General features: G+C 34.1%; 1 protein-coding gene across 9 annotated transcripts; it reads left to right on the forward strand.

The window, feature by feature from the left end:
* Window positions 1–5,973: 5,973 nt before the first annotated feature.
* Window positions 5,974–22,722, forward strand: LOC104905515 (serine/threonine-protein kinase TIO). Of its 9 annotated transcripts, XM_048641369.2 has the most exons (23): window positions 5,977–6,131; window positions 6,220–6,329; window positions 8,582–8,674; window positions 8,761–8,835; window positions 9,301–9,393; window positions 9,715–9,789; window positions 9,944–10,036; window positions 10,446–10,509; window positions 10,815–10,899; window positions 11,091–11,163; window positions 11,255–11,323; window positions 11,423–11,488; window positions 11,587–11,686; window positions 12,136–12,274; window positions 13,591–13,759; window positions 13,987–14,085; window positions 16,749–17,261; window positions 17,466–18,584; window positions 19,353–19,586; window positions 20,996–21,139; window positions 21,377–21,457; window positions 21,589–21,777; window positions 22,221–22,722. In XM_048641369.2, the coding sequence occupies exons 3-23, from the start codon at window positions 8,585–8,587 to the stop codon at window positions 22,479–22,481; spliced, it is 3,831 nt and encodes a 1,276-aa protein (XP_048497326.1). In that variant the 5' UTR covers window positions 5,977–6,131; window positions 6,220–6,329; window positions 8,582–8,584; the 3' UTR covers window positions 22,482–22,722. The 9 variants fall into 9 exon arrangements, with proteins under 9 accessions (XP_019107696.2, XP_057250210.1, XP_048497324.1 ...); XM_048641367.2 differs by having other exon boundaries at window positions 5,975–6,329; window positions 8,572–8,674; XM_010694089.4 differs by having other exon boundaries at window positions 5,975–6,329.
* The last annotated feature ends 410 nt before the right edge of the window (window positions 22,723–23,132 follow it).

A 23,132-nucleotide genomic window follows, 5' to 3' on the forward strand; every position in this document is an offset into this window, starting at 1 on the left:
GCGATATACCCCATCTATTTTATAGATAGATGGGTAAAAAGTTTATAGAATCAAAATAATGAAAAAGAATTTGATTTGATTTTCTATTTTTTTGATCAGCAAACTAAAAGATCTGAGTAGCTAGCTAAAGAAATGGAAATCAACCGAGACCCCGTTAGTAGCGGCGAGCGAGAGCGGATTGGGGGTTTGAAGAAAAACAAACACGAAGAAAAACCTCAGCAAAGTGTTCACTTCTTTTTCGCCAGGTTTCATTCGATTTGTTGTGGATTGGATGATGGAAAAACCAGCAAGCTACGGCTGAAAAGCTGTAATCCCTCGTAATTTTATGGATTTTATAAATATATTTTAGCAATTATATATTTATATTTAAACATAATTTAGTTTGAAATGATCTGTTTATTTAAATAAGGTTGACTATTTTGAAAGTCAAAGGAATTATTTTAAGGATTTAAGGAAGTTAAAATATTTTGTTTAGGCATGCTTTGAAAAATGTTTGAAATACTAATTGGATTTGAAAAAGAAGTTTAAATGGGCATGAGGAACCCAAACTCCAAGTGGATCAGGAAAATGAATTCTATCGGTGTTAGGAGTTTTAATTCATCAATCCTATTCATCATCAAACTTTATTTAAATTCAATCTCCTTTTACTAAGCCCAAAAGAAAAAGCCTACTTATAAATACTTAAACCCACACAAAAAAATTATCCTCCTCGCAATTCCAAGTTGACGGCCCCTTCCTCCTTCTCTCTCTTTCACGTGTTTTTGTTTTCTTCCAATTGTTCTTTCTTCTTCTTCAAGTTATGCTTCTTCACCAAGAAACATCACCACACCTCCACGACCACTGTCCTCTTTGTGCGCCACTGCTGCCGGTGATGTTGCCTTATTGTCGGCGCTTTGACCTTCTTTTTTTTGATTCGTTGGTTTAACTCTTTTCTTCCTCCCCGAGTTATAATTAAAGATCATATTTTTATGTTTTATTTTAGTGCTAATCATGATTAATAACTTTAATTTAATGTTTTAATGATTAATATTGGATTATATATATTATGTATTAAAAGAATAAAATTTCAGATTTGATTATATCTTTAGATTGAGTTTTTCATTATAAAAGCATGAATTTTTAGGGTGTTAAATATTGAAAAATCATAGTAGCATATTATATACTATGAAATAGATTTAAATTATGAATTTAAGCATGTTCAAATATGTTTAAAGAGAGTTTTAATATTTTATAAGTTTCTGGAATTTTAGAAAGGGCATTAATAATGGAGTTTTCTGAATTTTAATTACTAGTATAGTAGTACTATGCTAGATAAAATAAGTAATTGAAGTTTTAATGGTAAAAACAACTTTTAAATATTTTTAAAGAGGATTTAAAGTATTTTAAAGTTGCTGGATTTTATTTAGAGTATTCACTTTGAATTATATTGGTTGATTTAGGCGGAGATTATTGAGTAGGTGACTTTTAAAGTGATTAAAGGTGGTCTATCAGTTTGTTTACACAAGGTATGTACATACCTATGTGTTATGTGATGTAGTATCATGATTTTATAGATTAAAAGTTTTAGTATCATGTATAGGAATTTTGTAAGTTCATATGTGATTTCTATTATGATTGGATTTTACATGTTTTATGCCTATCATGTTGATTATGAGTTGATTTTCATGTTTGTATGGAATATTGATACAAGCATGTTGGTTGGGAAATTGATTATTAATTTACATGGGGGAATTAATATATTTGCTGAGATTGAATCATGTGTTCTCTGATATTATTATTCTCACTATTTTGTGAGGACTGTGGGCCTTATTTGGTAAGTTGATGATTTATGCCTTTGAAAAGCAAGTTGATTGTTGGCTAGGTTCAACGAATAAGAAAGATTGGAGTAAAAAGAATTAATCTTGGATTGTAAGTTGTGTGATCACTTATTTAATCCCAAGTTAAAAAGAAATTTAGTTGTGAGTACTTGATTATATATATTTGTGTTACTTGTGTGTCATAACAAGTAATTAATTGTAAATCACGTAAATTGTAAATTGGATAGTAATAAACTTTAGACTGGGGCACGTCTGAAGTTGGACAATCAGGAGTTGGAGTACATGGTGATAGATCATAGCTTTTTCTGGGAAACCGATTGATCACCGTTTCTATTTTTCAAAAGGTTCCTCAATACCGCAGGTCATTCTGGAATATGGAGTCGCTCCCGTATTTAGTCTTTCTAGGTGAAGACAAGTTTTAGTTAGACAACTCGGTCTAATAACTATTGTAATACCCCGAATTTTCAGAAGTTATTTTATTATTTATTAAGGATTAATATTTTTTCCCCTCAAAATTTATTTTATGATAATGCGATTTTATTTGATAACTATGTTTATTAAAACAATGATTTCATTTAGTTTATTTTAAGTTTTTTTAATAAGTTTAAAATAAATCATTTACTTGTTTTATTATTCATTTCATTATTTCTAATTAATTAAACTCTTTACTTTTGGTTGTGGGTATCTTTGTACATGTGTTCATCCATTTTTAGCAATCCAAGGCCCAAATACCAAGTCCATAACCCATATGATTTTTAGCCAAAAGAAAAAAAAAGGAAAAAAGAAACAAAAAAAGGGGTGAACACGTGATTCACTCCACTCATCATCTTCATCTACTTCCCTTCTCTCACGTCTGAATTTCCAGCACAAGAACCAAGATTTTCAACACCTTCCTCTCCCCCCCCTTCTTCGTCTGATTCACAACACACAAGAACCAAGATCCTCAACACAAAATTTTCAGCTTTGTCAGTAAGTAATTGAATTTCAGCCCACATTTGAGTTATTAGGGGACATTTTTTCAAAAGTTAAACCGTAGCTCTCACACCTCACACATCCACCATTAGATATCTGACCAAAACTCCCCTATAAGTACTAAACTCTACTCACCATATTACTCAAGCAAACAATCTCAAAAGGTTTGCTTCAATCTTTTATCTTCTTCCTTAATTTATGATTTTGATTTTGAAAATTTAAAAATGAAATTGAAACCACCAAACACAACTCCTCAATTTTCTTTCTCCGCTGGAAACCGCCACCTTCAACCACCTACATAACCGTCTGACACCACCTGAACCAAGCCGCGACAACCGCTAGCTCTTTTTTTTTTTTAGTATAGCTTTACTCATTATTATTACTACTCCCTCCGTTTTTTTTAGATGTAACATATTGACTTTGGGCACTATTCATCCAATACACTTTGACCACTAATTGTTATTTATACATAAGAAAAAATATAGTCATGTGGGATCTTGTTTGATTCGTTACGGTATACACTTTCCAAATATATATTTTTTATAATTTTTACTTTTATACAATTGGAGATATTATCGGTCAAAGTTGTGCCTCGACAAATGTGAAAACTCCAATGTTACATCTAAAAAAAAAACGGAGGGAGTATTATTATTAGGAGGAACATGGTTTAGGTCAAAAGCACAAATAAACCCACGTTTTTTAGCCCATAAACCAATCATATTGCGTCAAAACGGTTTATAATGTAATTTTACGCGGTCCGACCCAATTATTATTTTTATTACTAAATATTATTATATTATTAAATCTAATTATTAAAATAGTAATATTAATTTACTTCTTAGATATTATTGTTTTATATAATCATCATCAAGTATTAATATATTAATACAAATAATATAAAGTAATTATTATTAATTATCATTAATTATTATTATTAATAATAATTTATGATTATTAATATTATTTATTTATAACTATCATTTAAAAATATCAAAAATAGTATTATTATTATTCATTATTATTACTTATGATTATAATAATTATTTAATATTCATATTATTATTATTTAAATATTATTTATATATTTACTACATTTAATTCAATTCAGTTTAATTCAATTCAATTCAGTTCAATTAAGTTCAGTTCGATTCAGTTCAATTCAGTTCAGCTCACCTCAGTTCAGTTCAGTTCAGTTTAGCTGTTTTATGCCGAAAAGAACAGGCCCTTAAGTCTCTCACCATTGTTTTTTTTTTTTTTTTTATTTTCAAAGTTAATTCTATGAACAAAATACTTCCTCCGTTTTTTTTAGATATTACATTTTCTATTTTAGAAAGTTTTAAATTAGATGTTACACTTTTATTTTGGATAATAATTTCTCTCTATCTCTCTCCTATCACATGTTCACATGGGGCCCTTTTGTTTTTCATTCTTTCTATCTCTCTCATCTCCAAAAATTACCTAGGAGTCCGTGATTTGAAAAGTGTAACATCTAATAAAAAACGGAGGAAGTATAAATTTTCTTGAATTTATTTATGATTTATAATATTAACATTTTTTAGTTGATTTTTGAATTAAGTACAGTACTTCATAAATTGTAAAGAAAGTGGACACTTTGATTTCAAGTCAATTTTTTCATAGGTAAGTGAATTTTTAAGTTTTTGTAAAGCTTCCTCATTTTAGTGATTTGCATAACGCAAAATTATGCAATTTTATGATTTTAGTTTACTTGTGAGTGATTGTTATAATTATATTTTGGGTACTTTTGTTTGAAACCCCTTTTGATTTGTAAGTGAATTTGTAATTTAGAATGGGATGGGGATAACATAGTCTTTTCATTCGGGGACACCCCCCTTTCTTTTATATAATAGAGATATGTTGTACTTTAATTCTTGAATGATATTTTACATAAATCTTTTTACCTTGATAATTACTCACTATCATATATTACCTCAGTTTCAAATTAATTGTTACACTTACACTTTTTACGCATGCCAATGCAAAACTTTGAGGACATATATATATCTTTAGTTTTGTATTTGTAAAAATTATAAAAAGTACATTTTAATAAAATACATAGTAATACAAATCTAACAAGATCCCACATGACTATGTTTTTATTCACGTATAAATCACAAACGAGGGTCAAAGTGCAATTTGTGAATAGTGTAAAATGTCAAAGTGTAACAATTAATTTGAAACGGAGGAAGTAAGAAAAAGATAGGTCCAAATATTGGAAACACTATAACGTGATTTTCTCAATTATATGAGTGATTTGTAAAGTTTCTTCTTTTAACTAATTTGTAAGTGATTTGTGAGTGAGTATTGTAAATTAATTTTCGATAGTTTTCTTTTAGTGTCGATTTTGATTTTGACATTCCTTTTGTAATTTAGAAGGGAATGGGGGTAAAATAGGCATTTCAAAAGAGGACACCATTGCTCCCCCTTCCCATATATAGTAGAGATTTTACTTAGTTTTATTATTTTACTTTTATTTTTAAAACAAAACCCATAACTTTCCTAAACTAGCTTACTTTAATTAAGTTAGTATTTTTAGTTAACTTAAGTCTTCGATAAAACTTGATAATGTTTCTTAAATTTCTAAAATGAAGTAAGGAGTATAATAAAATTAGTTTTTCCATGTTTAAAATAATTGTTCAAGTTAATAAAAATTAAGTTGAAGTAATTTTTGTGAATACTTAAAATGATTTCATAAATGGTTTGAAAACTATAAACTTTGATTTATAAACTCTCTTAAAGATCATTAAGAATTTCTTTAAGTTATTTGAATGATTTAATCGTTTATTTTATATGCGTAAATCGGGGTTATTTAGGAACTAACTTAGATCTCGTTAAAATCTATTGTAGACCCCGAGTGCGTAGGCGAGGAATATCAAGAGTGCTAATCCGTTCGCAAACTTAACTTTTGGGCACGTGTCACGAGATAATCTACGATGTCCATCTAAACATAGATCCCATTAGTGTAAATTTGTAAAACGAATTTTTAAGCAATTTTTTTTTTAAATAATTACGTGCAAACCCGTTGAATCAACCCGAACCCGAAAATTTGAGTTAGGGTCCTACAATTTTCTACCCGTAACCCGAAATGACACGACCCAAAATAACCCGAGATGACCCGACCCTAACCCGACCTGTCCGAGAAGACTAGAAGTAACAACGTTAGGAGAGGAGTCGCGCCCTTGCGATTCCAGATTTCAATTTGAAACACCAAACCCTTTTCCTCTGTTCCCCCTCTTCTCAAAACATTCACTAAAATTTCCTTTTCTGGGTGCAGTTTCTCTCTGTCCTACAAACTTGTGATTTTGAAGAATTCGGTTTATAGAGGTAATTTTACTTATTGATTACGATTTACGAGTTACGAGTAGTACATTCTTTGCTTCAATTGCTGCAAGCCTGCAAGTGTGCAACGCAGCGGGGCAGATAGGCACCCAGACAGGGGCGGCGACTCTGAGTTCGAATCTTCGAGGCAGGAATTTGAGCGGGTTTTTTCCGGCGCCGGCAGGAATTCTGCTTCACAATCAGGTAAGTTCTGACCTTATATGTCTTGACCATTAATTTTTGGTGTTGAATTGTTATTTAATTTTAGAATTTAGGAACTAGGGTTTCAAGCTTTCAATTATTGATTAATTAAAATTGTTGTTAAATTTGGGTGATTGGGTTAGGTTAATCTAATAATCTTGTATTTTTTTTTTTTTTGGGTGATATGCTGTTGAATTTCAATTGTTGTTTCATATATTGTTGTTGAATTAGCTGAATAGCTATTGAATTTGGGATTAAAGTATGTTTAGGATTACAGTATTTTTTTTTTCTTCTGTATCTTTTTTTTCTGTATTTGAGATTAATTTGGGAATTAGTGTTTAGAATATGGGAGTTAGTATGTGGAATTAGTGTTTGGAATTACAGTATGTTTGTAGTGATACTGTGATAGTTGGTTAGTTTTGTTGAATTAAGAATGTGAAATGTTAGTCAGAAATCTACTTGTTTATTTCAGAATTTAGGGGCTAGTATTATCAATTTATGATGATTTTTAATTTATGTTTAATCTTAGAGAAAGATGTGTTTTTGGAAGTTAGCATAGATGATATTATAGATGGATGTCAAAACATGAAAACTCGGCGTGAACAATTGTAATGATATTGTAACTGTGAAACTTGTTGAGAATGGTATTTGGTATTTTGGTTGTAAACTTGTAATATGTATTTTTATGTAACACTTTGTTATCATATGTTTTATTTGTGACTTTTGAATCTAATGAATTACAAAGCACTTGCGGGAAAAAAGGAAAAAAAATTGTTACAGGTGATGGTGATATACCATGAAATAAATCCTGGGTCCGCCCTGGGAGCAAGTATATGATTAACCTGCTATGTTATGATTTTAGTAGAGGTGATCATTTTGGTCCGGCCTGGACCGTTTTTGGGCCGGGTTGGCCTGCCCGTATTTTTTTGCCCGACCCGTTTTGGCCCGCAAAAGCCCGCTAATTTAGGCCCGAAATAGTGGGCTTTGGACACAAAAAATCGGTGTGGCCCAACCAATGGGCAATTTTTTTTGGCCGCGGCCCGCCCCGAACCCGCCCCGCCCCATGATCACCTCTAGATTTTTAGTATGGATAATTGATTTATGAAATTGTGGACTTCATTGCATGTGAAATTGAAGATATGATTTGTGTTTTAAACTGTTATTTGCTCTATGGAAGAGATATCTTGTTGGTCAGTCTACTTGCATATCATATTTGGTTGGATGGTTGCATATTTTCAACTCAATTTTATTTTCGAAATTCATTCAACAAGTAACTTGCCACTTTTTTGTACAGTTGTCCTACTTTTATTGATTTTCAAATTTGTGTTTTTTTAGTATGTGAAAAAATTGTTGTCGGAGTTTGAACTTTGAATTTCTACTAGGATTTATTGTGCATACAAATTGTACATGTATATTTATCCTTTATTAATGCAGTTTCTATTGTTTGTAATTTATAATTTGGACTATTTAAGATATTGGACTCTATTGTACGCCGGAGGTGCGACCGTCTAAGGCCCATACCTCAAAGGGCCCAAAAGATGCTAAAGTTGTTATATTTAATCTGGGGTTAATTAAGGAAAAACATGTATTAGTGCATCAATGCAGAACAATAAATAACCTATTCCATATAAAACAATTATGTATTGGCTCATCAATCACCTTTGTGTTTCTATAGAAGTTCAACTTTTGACGTCAAAGCCAAATAACTTATTTGCATTCCAATTTATCTACTTTCATTTTATATTTATTGATGTACATATAATAGGCCCCATATTCACTTGGTTTTGTTTTCACTTTTTCTAATTAACCCAATAATATATACTCATTTAATGTAATTTTCTTCTAAAATCCACTTTACTTAATGCCCTCCCCAATTATACTCGTATATTTCTTATCAAAAAGAAGAAAAAAAGAAAAAAAAATATAACACTTTACAGCAAAACTGGGAGGGCCTCGATCAATAGCTAGTTCCACATATGGCCTAGGAATTGTCAGGCGCGGCCTTGGATCTAGTTCTTGATAGTTATATAAGTAGATTATTTTATTAATACTGATGCAAGCTGTTGGTAAATTGCAATTTTGAATGAACTGCAGTTGTATATTGGATTATGGATTTAGCTTGTTTTGTGCTCAAATGCTTCTCCTCAAATTCTTGCTGACATAGCAGATAGTTGTAACTCGAATTATTGATTAAATTTCAACATTAGACTTTGTTGTTATATAAGTTTTGATATATTCATATCAGTGCCTTGCAGACAATGGGTGTAGAGAACTACCATGTGGTTGAGCTTGTTGGTGAAGGTTCTTTTGGAAGGGTCTATAAAGGCAGGAGAAAATACACTGGCCAAGTAAACTGCCTCTTTCACTTATAAGTTTTCTTTCAAGGTTAATATTATAGTTTCTCATGTTAGAATTTTTGGTTCATGAATGTCAGATTGTGGCGATGAAGTTCATTATGAAAAATGGGAAGAGTGAGAAAGATCTTCATGGCCTTAGGCAGGAGATTGAGGTAATCTTTTGTTGAATTCGAACAATTCACCTATACATCAATGCTTCTCAAGGCATGTTCTATGTTCCAGGGAAAATTACCTATGTTACTTCGACACCCTCATTTACCTTAAGAATTGAGTGTCGTATTGTGTCGTGTCCGATACGACACTCTACTTGGATACTTCATTTTTAACTAAAAACTTGTTTTTTTTTTTTTCCAAAAAAATGGCCGAGTCAGATACTTCGTCACTCGTATACGAGTAGACACTTAATCTGTGCCTGAGTAACATAGGAAATTACACGTTATAGTGGAGTTTTCAAATAGAACTTTCATTGTAATATCATTTTGTTTGCAATTATAAATAGATTAATCTGAATCATTATTATTTCAGTGGATTGGTGTTGGTATAAGTTATGCTTGGATTCATCCAATCCGAGAGATAGCTGTTTTCTTAATATGCTATTGTTTCTGTGCAAACCTCAGATCCTCAAAAAGCTGAAACATGAAAATATAATTGAGATGCTCGATTCATTTGAGACTGCAGAAGAGTTTTGTGTAGTCACTGAATTTGCTCAGGTAATATTCTCCCCAAAACTTCATACTTCTGTTAAAACAATCTTTAGACAATGACACTTAAATAGTTGTTACTATAAACTGTGCTAGCACGTATAGTTAGATTAGCAATTCTAAATTTTTTGGTACACTGATGCGTACGACCCTGATGCTGTATTTGATTGTGCTTTAATTAATAGTCTCTTAAACATTTTAATTAGCCACTATGTGTAGTCCATAGTCCAATGTATACTAGAAAGTTTAAAATAAGTGTTTGAAATTGTACAGTTTGCAAGTGTTTTGCTATTGAAAATTTTGAGGATCTCACACTTTGCAAGTGTACAGGGTGAACTATTTGAGATTCTTGAGAATGACAATTCTATGCCAGAAGTACAAGTTCAAGCAATTGCAAAGCAGTTGGTAATGGATTTGTTTTGTTTCCTTCATCTCAATTTTATTATCTAGCCAATGCAACAATTTGCAAGCTGTATTGCAATCTGGCAAAGCATTTGATTATCATCGGCTTCCACCTAGATTGAATGTCTCTAATCTTTCGCTGCATAGAAAATTCCAGGTGTGTGCATTGCATTACTTGCATTCCAATCGAATTATTCACAGGGACATGAAGCCTCAAAATATCCTCATTTGCTCAGGCTCCAAACTTAAGGTCAGATTGTTGCAACTATTTATTTATACTCATTGCCTAAGATTATGCTATGAACTAACATAGCTTGGACACTTTAATGGCAGAAATTAAGGAAGAAAATGAGTGTTTGATTGAAAAAGAAATTACAGCAATATAAAATGATAGTTACAAGCTTTCGAGAGGCTTGTTCTCGCCCATTGAACTTTAAAAGCTCACCCAATTTTTCCTAACAATTTTCAACATACCTTTCTCTCTCTAATTAACCCTATATATAGAGTACTTCTCTTAGCATAACTGCCTAGCTTGTTTCCCAAGCTACTCATTAAGATAAAACCTAAATTACCCTCCCCCTAAAATATCAGTTTATAGCAGATTACTCTATTTGCTTGAATTAATTATGTTATGCTATTTTATTTTAAATACTCTTCAGCTTTGTGATTTTGGTTTTGCACGTGCCATGTCAACTAGAACTGTGGTTCTTCATTCTGTCAAAGGTCAGACTCATCTGTTTTTCCCCTTTTTTCTAGAATATTTCATTTTGAAAATTTATATTTAGTTTTCTTCTATGTTGTATGCTTCCCTAGTAAAAGATTGGTATCACTTATGAGCTTCATTTTCTTTAATTGTGTGCTTTTGTGCTCTGCTGTTCAAAGGTTGCAATTGCAACAGACCCTTGGTTATTTGTAATAGAAAAATTTTAAATAAAAATAAGAGCTTGTATGAACTATGTTCAGGTATTACTCAGCTGATTTGATTTTTTTTTTCTTTTTTTATATATAAATATGTTTAAATCTATTAGGCACTCCGTTATACATGGCTCCTGAGCTTGTTCGTGAGCGACCGTACAACCACACAGTTGACTTGTGGTCTCTTGGAGTCATTTTGTATGTATCTTCATTTTATCTCACTCTGTTTCATTTAAATGTCGATGTTTTTTTCTTGTTCCCAATAACATGTGATTGACCTATTATTAGAGTTGCAAAATCACCCAACATACAATGTGGCAGAACTTGAATATGAGTAATACTTCACCAAGTCAATTAATCATGTGTTAGCTAATGTGTGCATGCAACAGGTACGAACTTTTTGTTGGTCAACCTCCATTCTATACAAACTCAGTTTACTCACTTATTAGACATATTGTCAAGGTATCGATCAACTCATATCTGTATCAGAGGTATTGAACTATTGAAGTGAAGTATTGCAATATTATATAAGTTGATTTGGTCCATTCTGCAGGATCCAGTTAAGTATCCAGAAAATATAAGTTCTGAGTTTAGAACTTTCCTAGAGGGGTTGCTGAATAAGGTTGTTTATGTTACATTCTTTGCTTCTACTTTTTTCGTTTTCTTATAGCTTTGTGGCAATAAGTACTGATTTTCATTCAATTTTTTTTTTTGGATTGAGGTCCCGGAACAAAGACTTTCGTGGCCTGCTCTTCTTAAGCACCCTTTTATCAGAGAGGACTTGGAGGTTGGTATAGTATGCTATAATGCTGTATATGGAGTGCTCTTTTTTTATTTTTTTTGATGCCACTCATCTTAGAAACTCATTTTTGTGACAATACCCAGGAATCTCTTCCCGATACAAAAAATTTAATGGAATGTCAAGCTGCTCTGAAAGGAAAAACTCCAATTAAGCCTGTGCATCTTGATGCTCTTAACATTGATAGTATGGTTTCTAACGTATCTCCATTCATCAGTTTAAGTTTATGTGACTACAGACTAGTATTATCAGCGAGTAGATTTGATTTGATATAGGGGGCATAGGCATAAGTCACTAGCTGGTGGTCCTCAAAAATTACAGGTTTTCAGGCCTTCTTTCTGATACCAGCCGAACACATGTGAGTTGGCTTTTATATGCATTATGAGTTGATTGTGGTCTTTAAAAATGACAGGTTTTCAGGCCTTCTTTCTGATACCAGCCGAACACATGTGACTTGGCTTTTATATGCATTATGAGTTGCACATTTCATTTGTCTGAAATCTGAAATAAAGATTGTTTTATCGCCATACCAGTTGATGCATGAATTGGGATCTCATTTTTGTCATTACTTGAGTGAACTTGAATTCAATGAGATTGAAAGTTCGAAATTGACCTGTAGAATTCATGTATTTCAGGTGGCCAGCCATTGGATAGGCTGGAAAACGGTTCTTGCAAAATCAAGGAGGCAAAAATTATAGGACAAGAGATGCATGCCCTGGAGCTTGTTTTGGAACCAGTCAAGATAATTTCGAAAGGCACCCAGAATTCTTGCAAGTAATTAAATTTTTACCTATTCTTTTCATCATTCCTATATAGATGTAGATACTTAGTGGCTAAGGATAAGAATCTGCTTGTTTGTTTGTCTCGGCCTTGGTTGGTTGCATATAGGAAATTTTACTTCCTAGGAATAACTAATACTCATGAACATATATCTCCTAGGAAATGCTAGAACTTGTTTTGATTAGACATTGGAATTTCTAATTCCCATGGGAATTTTAACTTACCTAGGGGGGACTAGGTAAGTCAATTCCTCCATCTTGTAGGAAGTTAATTCCCATGGGAATTTGCATTTCCTACATTATTGTCAACTAAATAATTGCATGTAAAGATATTTCCTGGGAAAAACAACTTCCCTTGGATCTGTGTGTCAACCAAACAACACCATAGTCTATAGGAATGTTGCATAAAATTGCCGTGTCATTATCTTTCTTTCATGTTCTCTTTGGAAATTGATTTGTATCTATGCTGCTCGGACTCGGGTACGGGTGTCGAATACGGGTACGGGTCTAAGTGTCGGACATTGAATTTCTAAAATTTAAAGACTCGGGGATACGTTTTTAAAGGGTCGTAATTTTGGATATGGACTCGGGGACACGGATATATATATATACTTCTATAGTTCTTTATATTATGTTGAATAAAAAAATATTAATTACAGTATTAAAAATTGAAAGATAAAAATTACTCCGTAGATTAAAGGTACAGTCTTATCTCTTCTCTTATCAATGTTAATAATTAAGTACAACAACCATCTTTAAAAAAGGTGACAACTATACTTTAATAAGCAGTACCCTAATAATCACTCGTACTGTACAAGGCCAACAAACAAGGCTTGTAGATTACCAATGCAAATTGAAAAGAAAAAAAAGCTGTAAAGTTTGTGAGAGAAGAAAACGTGTTATTTCTTTCATCTTCCTCACCCAACTTGGTGTTCCATCTATGGAGTTCGAAATCTGCCAAAACAAAACGACAAGCATTAATGGGGACTTGGCGAGTCCGAAATCCTTTCCCGGGTCGTGTCTCGTGTCGGGTCGTGTCGACACGGGTACGACAGGGGGGAGGGAAGAGTCCGAGCAGCATAGATTTGTATAGTAGTTTCAATCTGCAATATGAGCATGAATTTGTTTGCATGATTGTGAGATATCATAATTGTGGGTGTGCATGTGTATATTGGAAGCTGTCATAGTAGGTAGCTTTGTCACTAATAACCGTGATCTACTGAGCAGTATGCTTAGAATTTTGTTGGAAACCAATTGAATTGCATGTTAAGCTACAATAAATAACTTAAACTTTTTTCTTAACTTTCACAGGAAGGAGGCACTTCGTAATCTAAATCAGTCGCTGAGAATTCTTTCAAATTTAGTGGCAGCTGAAGCTATTGTGCATGGTTTTCTGGATAAAATAACTTTTGAGCTTTTGGAGCTTATATCCGCCATTCTTAGTCAAAAAAGTCCTGAAGTTTATGACTTGATAGCTAAGGTGTGTTGTTTTTTCTCTGGTTTTCTTTTGAAATATCTGCTATTATGCAGAAACCAAACTGGGTGCTAGATGTGCTTCACCCTCTTTTTTTTGTATTTACTTTTTTCATGTTCTACTTTTCTTGCTAGAGAATTATTATGTTTACCAGAATGAGACACCAGTCAATTCTTCTAATTAGAACCCTGAATATTATATGATCTCTATTGTTTGATATTGTTGCGTTCCAGGCTTTGTTGATTATTAGAAAACTGATCAGTGGCAGTGGACTCGACTTTGGAAATTCATATTTCACTAAGTGGGTTGCAGTAGTTGAGCTGTATTCACAGGTTGTTCTTTTTCTTTAGGTTTCGCAGTTTTGGGTCACTTAATTTGTTTTATCAAATAGGTATCTCATGCTAATATGATGAATTACATTCATTATGTTATTAAGAATATTGTTTATTATTAATTGGTCGATCATGAGTTTGGAATAAAATTGAGATATTTGTTAATTGTTTATCTAGATAAATCTGTATATTTATTGTAAAATCTAGGAACATATCTCATGTATATCATGAAGTATGTTTGAGTTTCTTTAAAAAAATCCAAAGATATATAATGCAGAAAAATCTATCTATCTATCTATCTATCTATCTATCTATCTATATATATATATATATCATGTTTTAAGATTATCTATCATCAATTTAGTATAGAATTATCAAGAATTGAGCAAGTAAAGTCTGTAATTATGTCATATGTGCATGGATTGTGAAGTGAGGTAATCTAGAGATATCCCACAAAATATTAGGAGGGTAGAAATAAAGTGTTCTACCAAGAGAGTGAGAGACATGAGTTCTCAGAAAAATGGTTTTACAAATTTTAGGAAATTTTGCCAAAAAAAACCTTTTAAAATCTCGAATTTGCGAAAAACACCTTATAATTTTTTTTTGCGAGATCAAACCTTAAACCTTTTTTTTCTTGCGAAATGAAACCTTTTTGTACTTATCAAGGGTTGACTTCGATTTAATCACGTTGACTACCAATTTTGCTGCCTAATAGTGCTATTATTATCCTAATCAATAATTTTCCCTTGATATTATCCCTAACTAGCCACCAAGCATTCTAAGCCACCACCACCATTGCAACTCCTTCCTCTCTCCTCTCACAGGCACACACGAATCACCACCACCACCAATCGTTCACTTGCTTTCTCTCTCATGTTCGCCGATCTCCTCAATGGCGGGTTTTGTGGGTTAGGGACTTAGGGTTTTGGTGGCTCGGTTTAATTTCGACAGCAAAGGAGTTCGGTGGCTAAGGGTGGGGTTTCGACGCTGACGGTTTTGGTGTCAAACGGTTTCGATGGTTGGCTTTCGGTGGCTAAGGGTTTCGGTTGCTGATTGTAAGTGGTTGGGTTTCGGTGATAAAAAGGGTTTTTGGGGGTTTCTATGGCTGGGTGGGGGTGATTTGGGTATGGGCTCGGGCCACTCAGCGAGGTGAAAGTATTTTGGGTGTGGGTGGTTTTTGTGTGGGGGTGGTTTGGGTATGGGCTCGGCGGGGCGAGAGTGGTCTGGGTGGGGGTGGTTAGTGGTCTAGGTGGGGCTGGTTGGGCGATGGCTAAGTGGGGGTTTGGGTGTGGACTCGATGGGGGTTGTTTGGGTGTGGGTGTGGTTTGGGTGTAGGTTCGGTGGGGGCAGCAGTGGTCTGGTGGGGATGTTTTGGGTGTGGGGGCAGTTTAGGTGTTGGCTCAGTGGCCAGTGGCGAGGAAGTGGTGGTCGTGGCTGGAGGCGGGGGCTGAGTGGGGGTTTTCAGTGGTGGCTTGGGGTGGTGCATAATTCGAGGGGTGTTAATTCTAATTTTAATAAGGTTAGGTTAATTAATTTGATTTTTTATAATAATTAACAAAGTCAATGTGATTAAATCGAAGTCAAACCTTGATTAGTGCCAAGAGGTTTCATCTCGCGAGAAAAAAATTGTTTAAGGTTTCCTCTCGCAAAAAAAAAAATTATAAGGTGTTTCTTCACAAATTCAAGATTTTAAAAGTTTTTTTTTGGCAAATTTTCCTAAATTTTATTAGTTTAATCGATGAAAATGCAATTTATTGTATTATTTGGGTCCATCAAACTTCCGTGTGCGCCCCCTATTTCTATCAATAGTTCCACATTTAGGATCTTTGGAATTTCTTATTAGAGATAATGTTAGGTCTGGAGACTCTCTCTATGGGGCTTCAGTTTTCCCCTCTTATTCTTGTTTTATTATTGTTCCATTTTATGTAATTCAAGCACAAACAACTTTGCCCTCAAGCCTGCTTGACATGACCCGTATTTGGCTATAGAATCAACGCCACATCCATAGCTCAGCATTCTGATGTGGTGGTCCAAGGAGATCACGAAGCAACTCATGAAAGAAGAGGATAGAGAGTGAGAGAATTCAGATAAATCGCGGCATTGTCTTAAACCATGTCAATCCACATCTTCATAAAGAAATTTGATTTACAGCTTCATAAATTCCCAACTGGCAATGGCATAGCTGGGCAAGAGCAGCAATAGCAGTGAGCGAAGCCACAGTTTCTGGGAGGTGGAAATGGTTATGCTAAGGGGGTAGCGGCTTGCCTGTGCATGTTTGCTTCTGCAGATGTGGGGGTTTTGCCTGATATTTATTAAATAGATATTTTGGGCATAGACTAACACAACATGCACACACTATAGCAACTTCCTTTTAACTTTGCATGTATTAGATTGATAGTAGTGTAATACTTTGTATATATATGTGATGTAATGCCTTTTGTGCTAAAACAATTTTCCAAGATACTGTTGTATAATATGCTGGTAAGGTTTGTGGCACTTACATTTTGTTTTGGTATTCCGTAAGAAGTAAAACATTCGAAAGAGTGACAAACATGTGCCATTTTATAAAAATGCCACTTGCTACTTATTTAATCTCGTGTAATACTTTTGGTATTTTTTTTTCACATGCCAGCATTCTGTATTCCCATTTTATCTTATTACAGATTATTCGTGGCTCAGAGGATTCAAGTGGCAGAATTCTTTACGAGTCTAACTCTCTCGTTGCAGCCATGTTAAATCAAGCTGTGTTGGCTGTTAAGAAATTTCCTCTCTCTGGATCAAATATCCCGTTGAAAATTCTTGTGCATGCCAAAACAAGCAGCCTTGTTGATCACTTGTGTCAGAGCTTAGCAGCTATTGGAACAAGCAAGTTATGTACTGATAACTTATTATGTGCTGCTTCTGAAGGTTGCATAGCACTTTGGTATTTGGTAGATGCCTTAGAAAATCTATCCATCAAGAATAAATCTTGGACATTCCCACTCACCACTTTGCACAGCCATTTGTTGGGCCAAGTTAACATCAGGGGTTGTGACACGCTTCCAGATATTGAAACAGATCCTGAAAAGGTTGTTGTGACTATAACAAGAGCATTTTTGAACTCCGAACCAGTTCAAGTTGCTATGCTTTACTGCCTTCGCCAGCGTATTGAAAAAGTACTCATAGCTACGATCCAGGTTTGCTATGCCCCCGCTTCCTTTCATTCTTATGTATGAATGAAGAGCTTGATGGCTAGGAATTGTGACTAGCTGTAGATTAATGTGGCGCTATAATATTTTAAATCTAAAAGAATTTAGTCATCACAAATTTTATTGGTCTAAAAAGCCCTTTTGCCAAGGTGGCATCACATTATCGCTTAGATTTTTTCTTTTTTCTTTTAGCTACTACTCAGGTGCTGTATGCAGAGTGGAATAATACCCAGTGTGCTTTGCGGCATTCCAAGATCTTTGCCAGTTGCTACTGTTATTAGTGGTGGAGGTGATGATACATTTGTTTCTGAGATATTCTCTATGATATCGCTATGTGGATCGTATATGAATACAGGTTTACCTATGGGGGTCATTAATCCTTGTGAGGTTGCTATGCATTCGTGTCTGCTGCTTGCAACAATTGCTCAAACTTTCTATTCGACCGGTAGAAAGTCAGCGGTTCTTATTCTGACATCTTCCTTGGAAAAACAGAAATCAAGGCTTTTATCACTTGCTTGCCTTTATTCGGTTAAAGATGGGGCGATTACCTCATTGCAACCTCATCTTGCATCAGCCATGTTAGCATTTGCATCTATATTATTGATTGACAGCAGAGCTTCTGCTGTATTTGACATTGCAATGCCTTTTGTCCCCTGTATATCTGCTCTTTGCGACTTTTTAAAAATGGAATTCAAAGATGGGTTGGAGAACAATTGCACAGCTACAAATTATATGTTTTCATGTGGGCATGGTTTGAGGGATGGATGTGTTGGGTTGCTCATATGTAAATTGAGATCGGAAGAGCTGTTGGCTCTTAAAAAGTTTGGTGCTACTGGACTTCCACAATCTCTTTTTGGTTTGCTAAGGAAAGATCCTGTTCGTTCCGGAGCAACAGATTGCTTGCAGGAACTGGTTGGGCTATCTCCGGTTGGAGTTGTGTGGGCTGTTTCATGTCTAAGTCACTGCCTTTCAAGTGGTGTCATAACTTTCCAACAGATGATGCTGGAGAAGGGACATGTCAAATCTATCAATCATTTAATATCTAGTGCTCATCTGAACATTCTTAGAAATTGGGGTGGGCCTGGTGGGCGAAGGAATGGAGTAAGGGAAATCATTGATGCAGTGATTGATTTTTTGGCTTTTCCTTTTGTCGTCGCTGAAAATGTCCTTTGTTCTCCTCTCACTGCATCCATGAACGGTGGGTTTCTTCTAAATGTCAGCTCACCTGCTGCACATGTACATTGGGAAAACGAGGACTTTACAAAAGCTGTTAAAAAGAGCTTTGGAAAGTATATGGAGATTCTTATAGAGGTTAGATGATCTTTCACCATATCCTTGTGCGTATTTTGCAACTTTATGTGTGAACTTAGATTTGACATTTCATATTACGTGAGGCATGGATCATAAATTCATGATGATTCACTATGGACGAGAATGCATGAACACGTGTGTTGACTAGAGTAATTATTTTCTCTGATGACCTATCTTCTTTGGCAATCATATTTGTTTTACCTTTTTCCTTTGGGAGAAGTGATACTTTGTTGGATGGCTAATGCTTGTGTATGCTAAATTCTGTAGATTATAGAATGGAGAGAAAATTAATATTTCTCCCGTTCCAAATTAAATGCAACAAATAAAAATTTTGAATTAAAATAATGAAAAGGAAAAGTTGTGAATAACTACCACCGAAAATGGACTTTTTTCATACAAATACTATTATAGTTTTTATTTAAACAACTACCATAAAAGTTGCAAATGTGTTGGTTCCACTACTACATGTCCACGTGTTCCATACAAAGACAATGAGAGGAAGACATGTGGACAAGTGGTAGTGATACCAACACTTTTTGCAACTTTTGTGATAGTTGTTCCAAATTAAAAACTTTGGTGGTAGTTATTTTGAAAAAGTCATATTCAGGTTTTCACAAGAAAAACTACTCATTTGTTGCATTTAACTTGGAACAGAGGAAGCATAACATATTGAAAAAGTCCGCAAAGCAATTTGTTTTCCACTGTTTCTTTCTAAACTATTCATGCATAGTTTTTACACTATTTATTTTACATGCACCATTTTTGCAGTTAGAGGTGCCTATCCAGGTTTTGCATTGTGCTGACATTGTGGGGTTGGAGGACATTAGAAAGCCAGTCGCGTTCCTTGCAAAAATGGTCAGCTGTAAAGCGATAGCAATATGTCTTGTGCGAAAGGGAATGCTAGAAGCTGCAAGAATGAGAAGGTTGCTTGATGATTCATCCCCTAAAGAGGTCATCCTAGACATGCTCATGATAGTGTCTGACCTTGCTCGCAAGGATGTGGTTAGTTTCCTTACTATAAGTCATTTCTTTTGCTTGTGTATTTTTTAAAGGTCACTTTTGACCCTCTAATATTCTGTAAATTTCTTTCCATTTTCTTCTCCCTTGATGTGTCTTTACTCCCTATTAAATGTAAGTATTCAAAACACAAAAGAATCTTGATCAAAAGATAAGTTCTTGGTAGAGTTTAAACCTCACAAACACTACTCATTCAGGTTAGTTTTGAGGTCTTTGTGTTCATGTGCTGAAATCAACTGTTGCTGTTGTTTAAAACTGAAAAGTAACTCTTAAGAGGGACTAACCACACTTGGGAGGGATCTTAAGAAGCCAAGGGACAAAATTTCTTAACAAGGCAAGGGCTTATTACTGGTTGAAAGGCCACGGACAAACCAGAGGTAATGCAAGAAGTTGGACAAACCAGGAATATAAGCTGATTATATTTTGCTTGAATAAAACTAAAAATAACGATTGCTTATAATTTATATTATAGACCTAACTAACCTAATCTAAGTAGGATAACATACCTAAAGAGGGGCGTGGACATGTCCCTAGATCACCTTAAAATTTTGAACTCAAACTGATAACAATTCAGTCATACAAACCGATATTAACTATATTTAGGTAACTAATCCTAACAAACTCCTAACAACTTTCTAAGGAACTTATTTACTCTAACAAACCCCCTGATTGAATGAACAACTCAGCAACAGTAACTTAACAACCTAACATAACCGACTAAACTCCTAATCATTTGCAAACATGGAATTAAGAAATAAATAAAACACTTAATATCAAACCCTGAAATTGAATTAAAGGAATAGAACTAGGTAAATTCAAGAACCCTTGTTTCTATGCAATTTTTCCATTGCAAGGCATGTGACTTATTTTAATCCATTTGAAGCTTGAAAATTAAACATCTTTAAGTCTATCTCAATTGGATCAACTTTCAGCATCCCTCTCTTCAGCTTTCATATTATGTTGCTTTCCAATACCTGGGTGCTGAATATAGTTTTGCTAGTTTGCCTTGAATCTCTTTCTAGGAACCCTTTCCCCTTAGTGCACTTATCCCATCTAAATCAATGTCCATGATTTCTAGCGTCTCTGTGCAACATTAGAAGAGAACATACCAATGCTTTGTGCCGTTGCAATTGTGTGTGCGTGCGTGTGTGTATGTATGGAACCTTTTAAGCTAACAGGTTTTCTTTGTTTTACTCTCATGAAAGAATTCTGATTTATCTTGTTTGAAGTTTTTGCTCTCTCTTAAGATTAAATAGTACTTCCTCCGTTTTCGAATACTTGCAACAAATGAATTTTTTATCTCTCACAAATATTCCTCTTTGTTGCAAGTAATAAAAAACTGAGGAAGTACTAGAATTCCTGCTCCAATTATTGTCTCTTGTATTTTTTTGCAGCATTTCTATGAGTACATTGATAGGGCAAATATACTGATACGCTTGAAGGAATTGCTTGCTTGTGATGATTCTTCGTTACATGCGAGGGCTTGCAGTGTTGTAGGCAACATGTGCCGGCATAGCTCTTACTTTTATGATTCATTGGTAGGTTTTACAAAGTGATCATCATTTTGTGTGTTTATCTATCTATCTATCTATTTATATATATATATAATATATATATATATATATATATATATATATATATATATATATATACTAATAATACACATATTTTAAACTTTTTCCTCTATGAATTGAATAAATATTATCTCATTATTTTCTTTAGTTATTATATTAGAAGTATTATGATTGATTTTGTACTAATGTGTTCATATATAGGCAGGGCATGGTATCATCAGCCTCCTTATTGACCGATGCACCGACTCAGACAAGCGCACCAGGAAATTTGCCTGTTTTGCTGTAAGATTTTCCACTTTATTTATATGCATTTCAGACTTGGGGTTTTTTTAGTTGCACTTAGAGGGAAGCCATTGTGCAAATGTTGCACTGAAGTACAGGAGTTTCAAAGTTTCTTGTGTCTTGTTTCACAGGTAGGAAATGCTGCCTTCCATAATGATTCATTGTATGAAGAACTTCGAAGATCAATATCTCCATTAACGAAACTGTTGCATTCCACTGAGGATGATGTCACAAAATCAAATGCGGCAGGTGCATTGAGTAATCTTGTTCGATACTCCGACAAGCTTTGCGATGATATCATACGTACTGGTGCCATTAAGGTTAGTTGTCAATACATTTTGGTTATGGTCATGCTTGTTTAGTTGGTCTTTTGTCCAACAGATTATCATACAGTGTAGTTTTGGGTTAGTAACTGCTTATTATGACATCTAAAACAAGGTAGCTTGTTACTGTTACTTCGAATTTGACCTCTCTCAGCTTGAAGGTTGAAGCTAATTTTTGGCTTCTCTGGGCTATAAGTATTCCGGTTTTTTTAATACCGTACATGTCATACATATTCCGTAAACATGAGGCTTTATTTATAAGCCACACTATATGTAATGCTTAATACGGAGTATGTGGTTTTTGGCTCAGTTTTCATTTGATTTAACTCAGCATTGTAGCTGACATTTGACTTTTTTGGGCCAGAAAATTTTTAGATTTTTCATTAGCTACTTGTTCCATGATCATGACTTCTCTGACAAGTATTTATCTAATCAAGCAGGAGTTACTTAAGGTGGTCAATGAGTGCTCTACGACAGCTTTGAACTCTCCAAAAATGGATGTCATTAATGCTTCCCCTCTCAATAATGCACTTTGTGCTTTGGCAAAGATGTGTGCGTGCCACTCACCCTGCAGTGATTGCATACGTATGTCAGATACATTCCAATTGATAGTACTGCTTCAGCAATTACCTGAACCAAATGTGGCCAAATATGCTCGTTCTATATGTACCACAGTGATGCAAAGCAAGACTGTCATTTGAACACTCTACATGTTGTGGAATTTTTTTGGAATGTTGACTGAGGGCTTGTTCTTTTCGGTATAAAACAACTGAATTGAGTTGAACTAAATTGAATTGAACTGAACTGAAATGTACAATGATATGTGAGTAAAAGTATTGTCTAGAGCTGATTTGAACTGAAAATAAGTTGGGGAGAACATATCCTAATTTTTGTAAAAGTTTCTTTGATTAACTTTGTAAATCAGTAGGTTTCTTTTATGTACGCTCATGTAGTCATGTCAGAAAACCTCTCTCGGGAACAAACATAATCATATAAGAGTACTCTAAGCCTGTAGCAGACAATCCAAATTATAAACCTAAATCATGAGTGAACAAAGCAATCTATAGCAAGTACCAATTCACCTGATAGACATTATTAGCTAACTATTTTCTACGTGTCCAAAAAAAAAATCTATTGTGTTTAGTATGCTGTATATCTGATCGATCTCCATCTATTCTTCCAGACTCTAAGGGCACCAAACGACAGAGTAAATGCCATTTTCCTTTTTATTAAAACAACTACGGAGTATACACTCTGATTGCTAGTCCTTATAGGTAACAGTTTTATACTTGTATCTTCTGCCACGTAAGCAAAATATTTTGACCAATGAAATAAAAGAGGAAAAAGTTTAT

This window comes from Beta vulgaris, chromosome 1, assembly GCF_026745355.1.
Source record: "Beta vulgaris subsp. vulgaris cultivar EL10 chromosome 1, EL10.2, whole genome shotgun sequence".
NCBI classification, from domain to species: Eukaryota; Viridiplantae; Streptophyta; class Magnoliopsida; order Caryophyllales; family Amaranthaceae; genus Beta; species Beta vulgaris.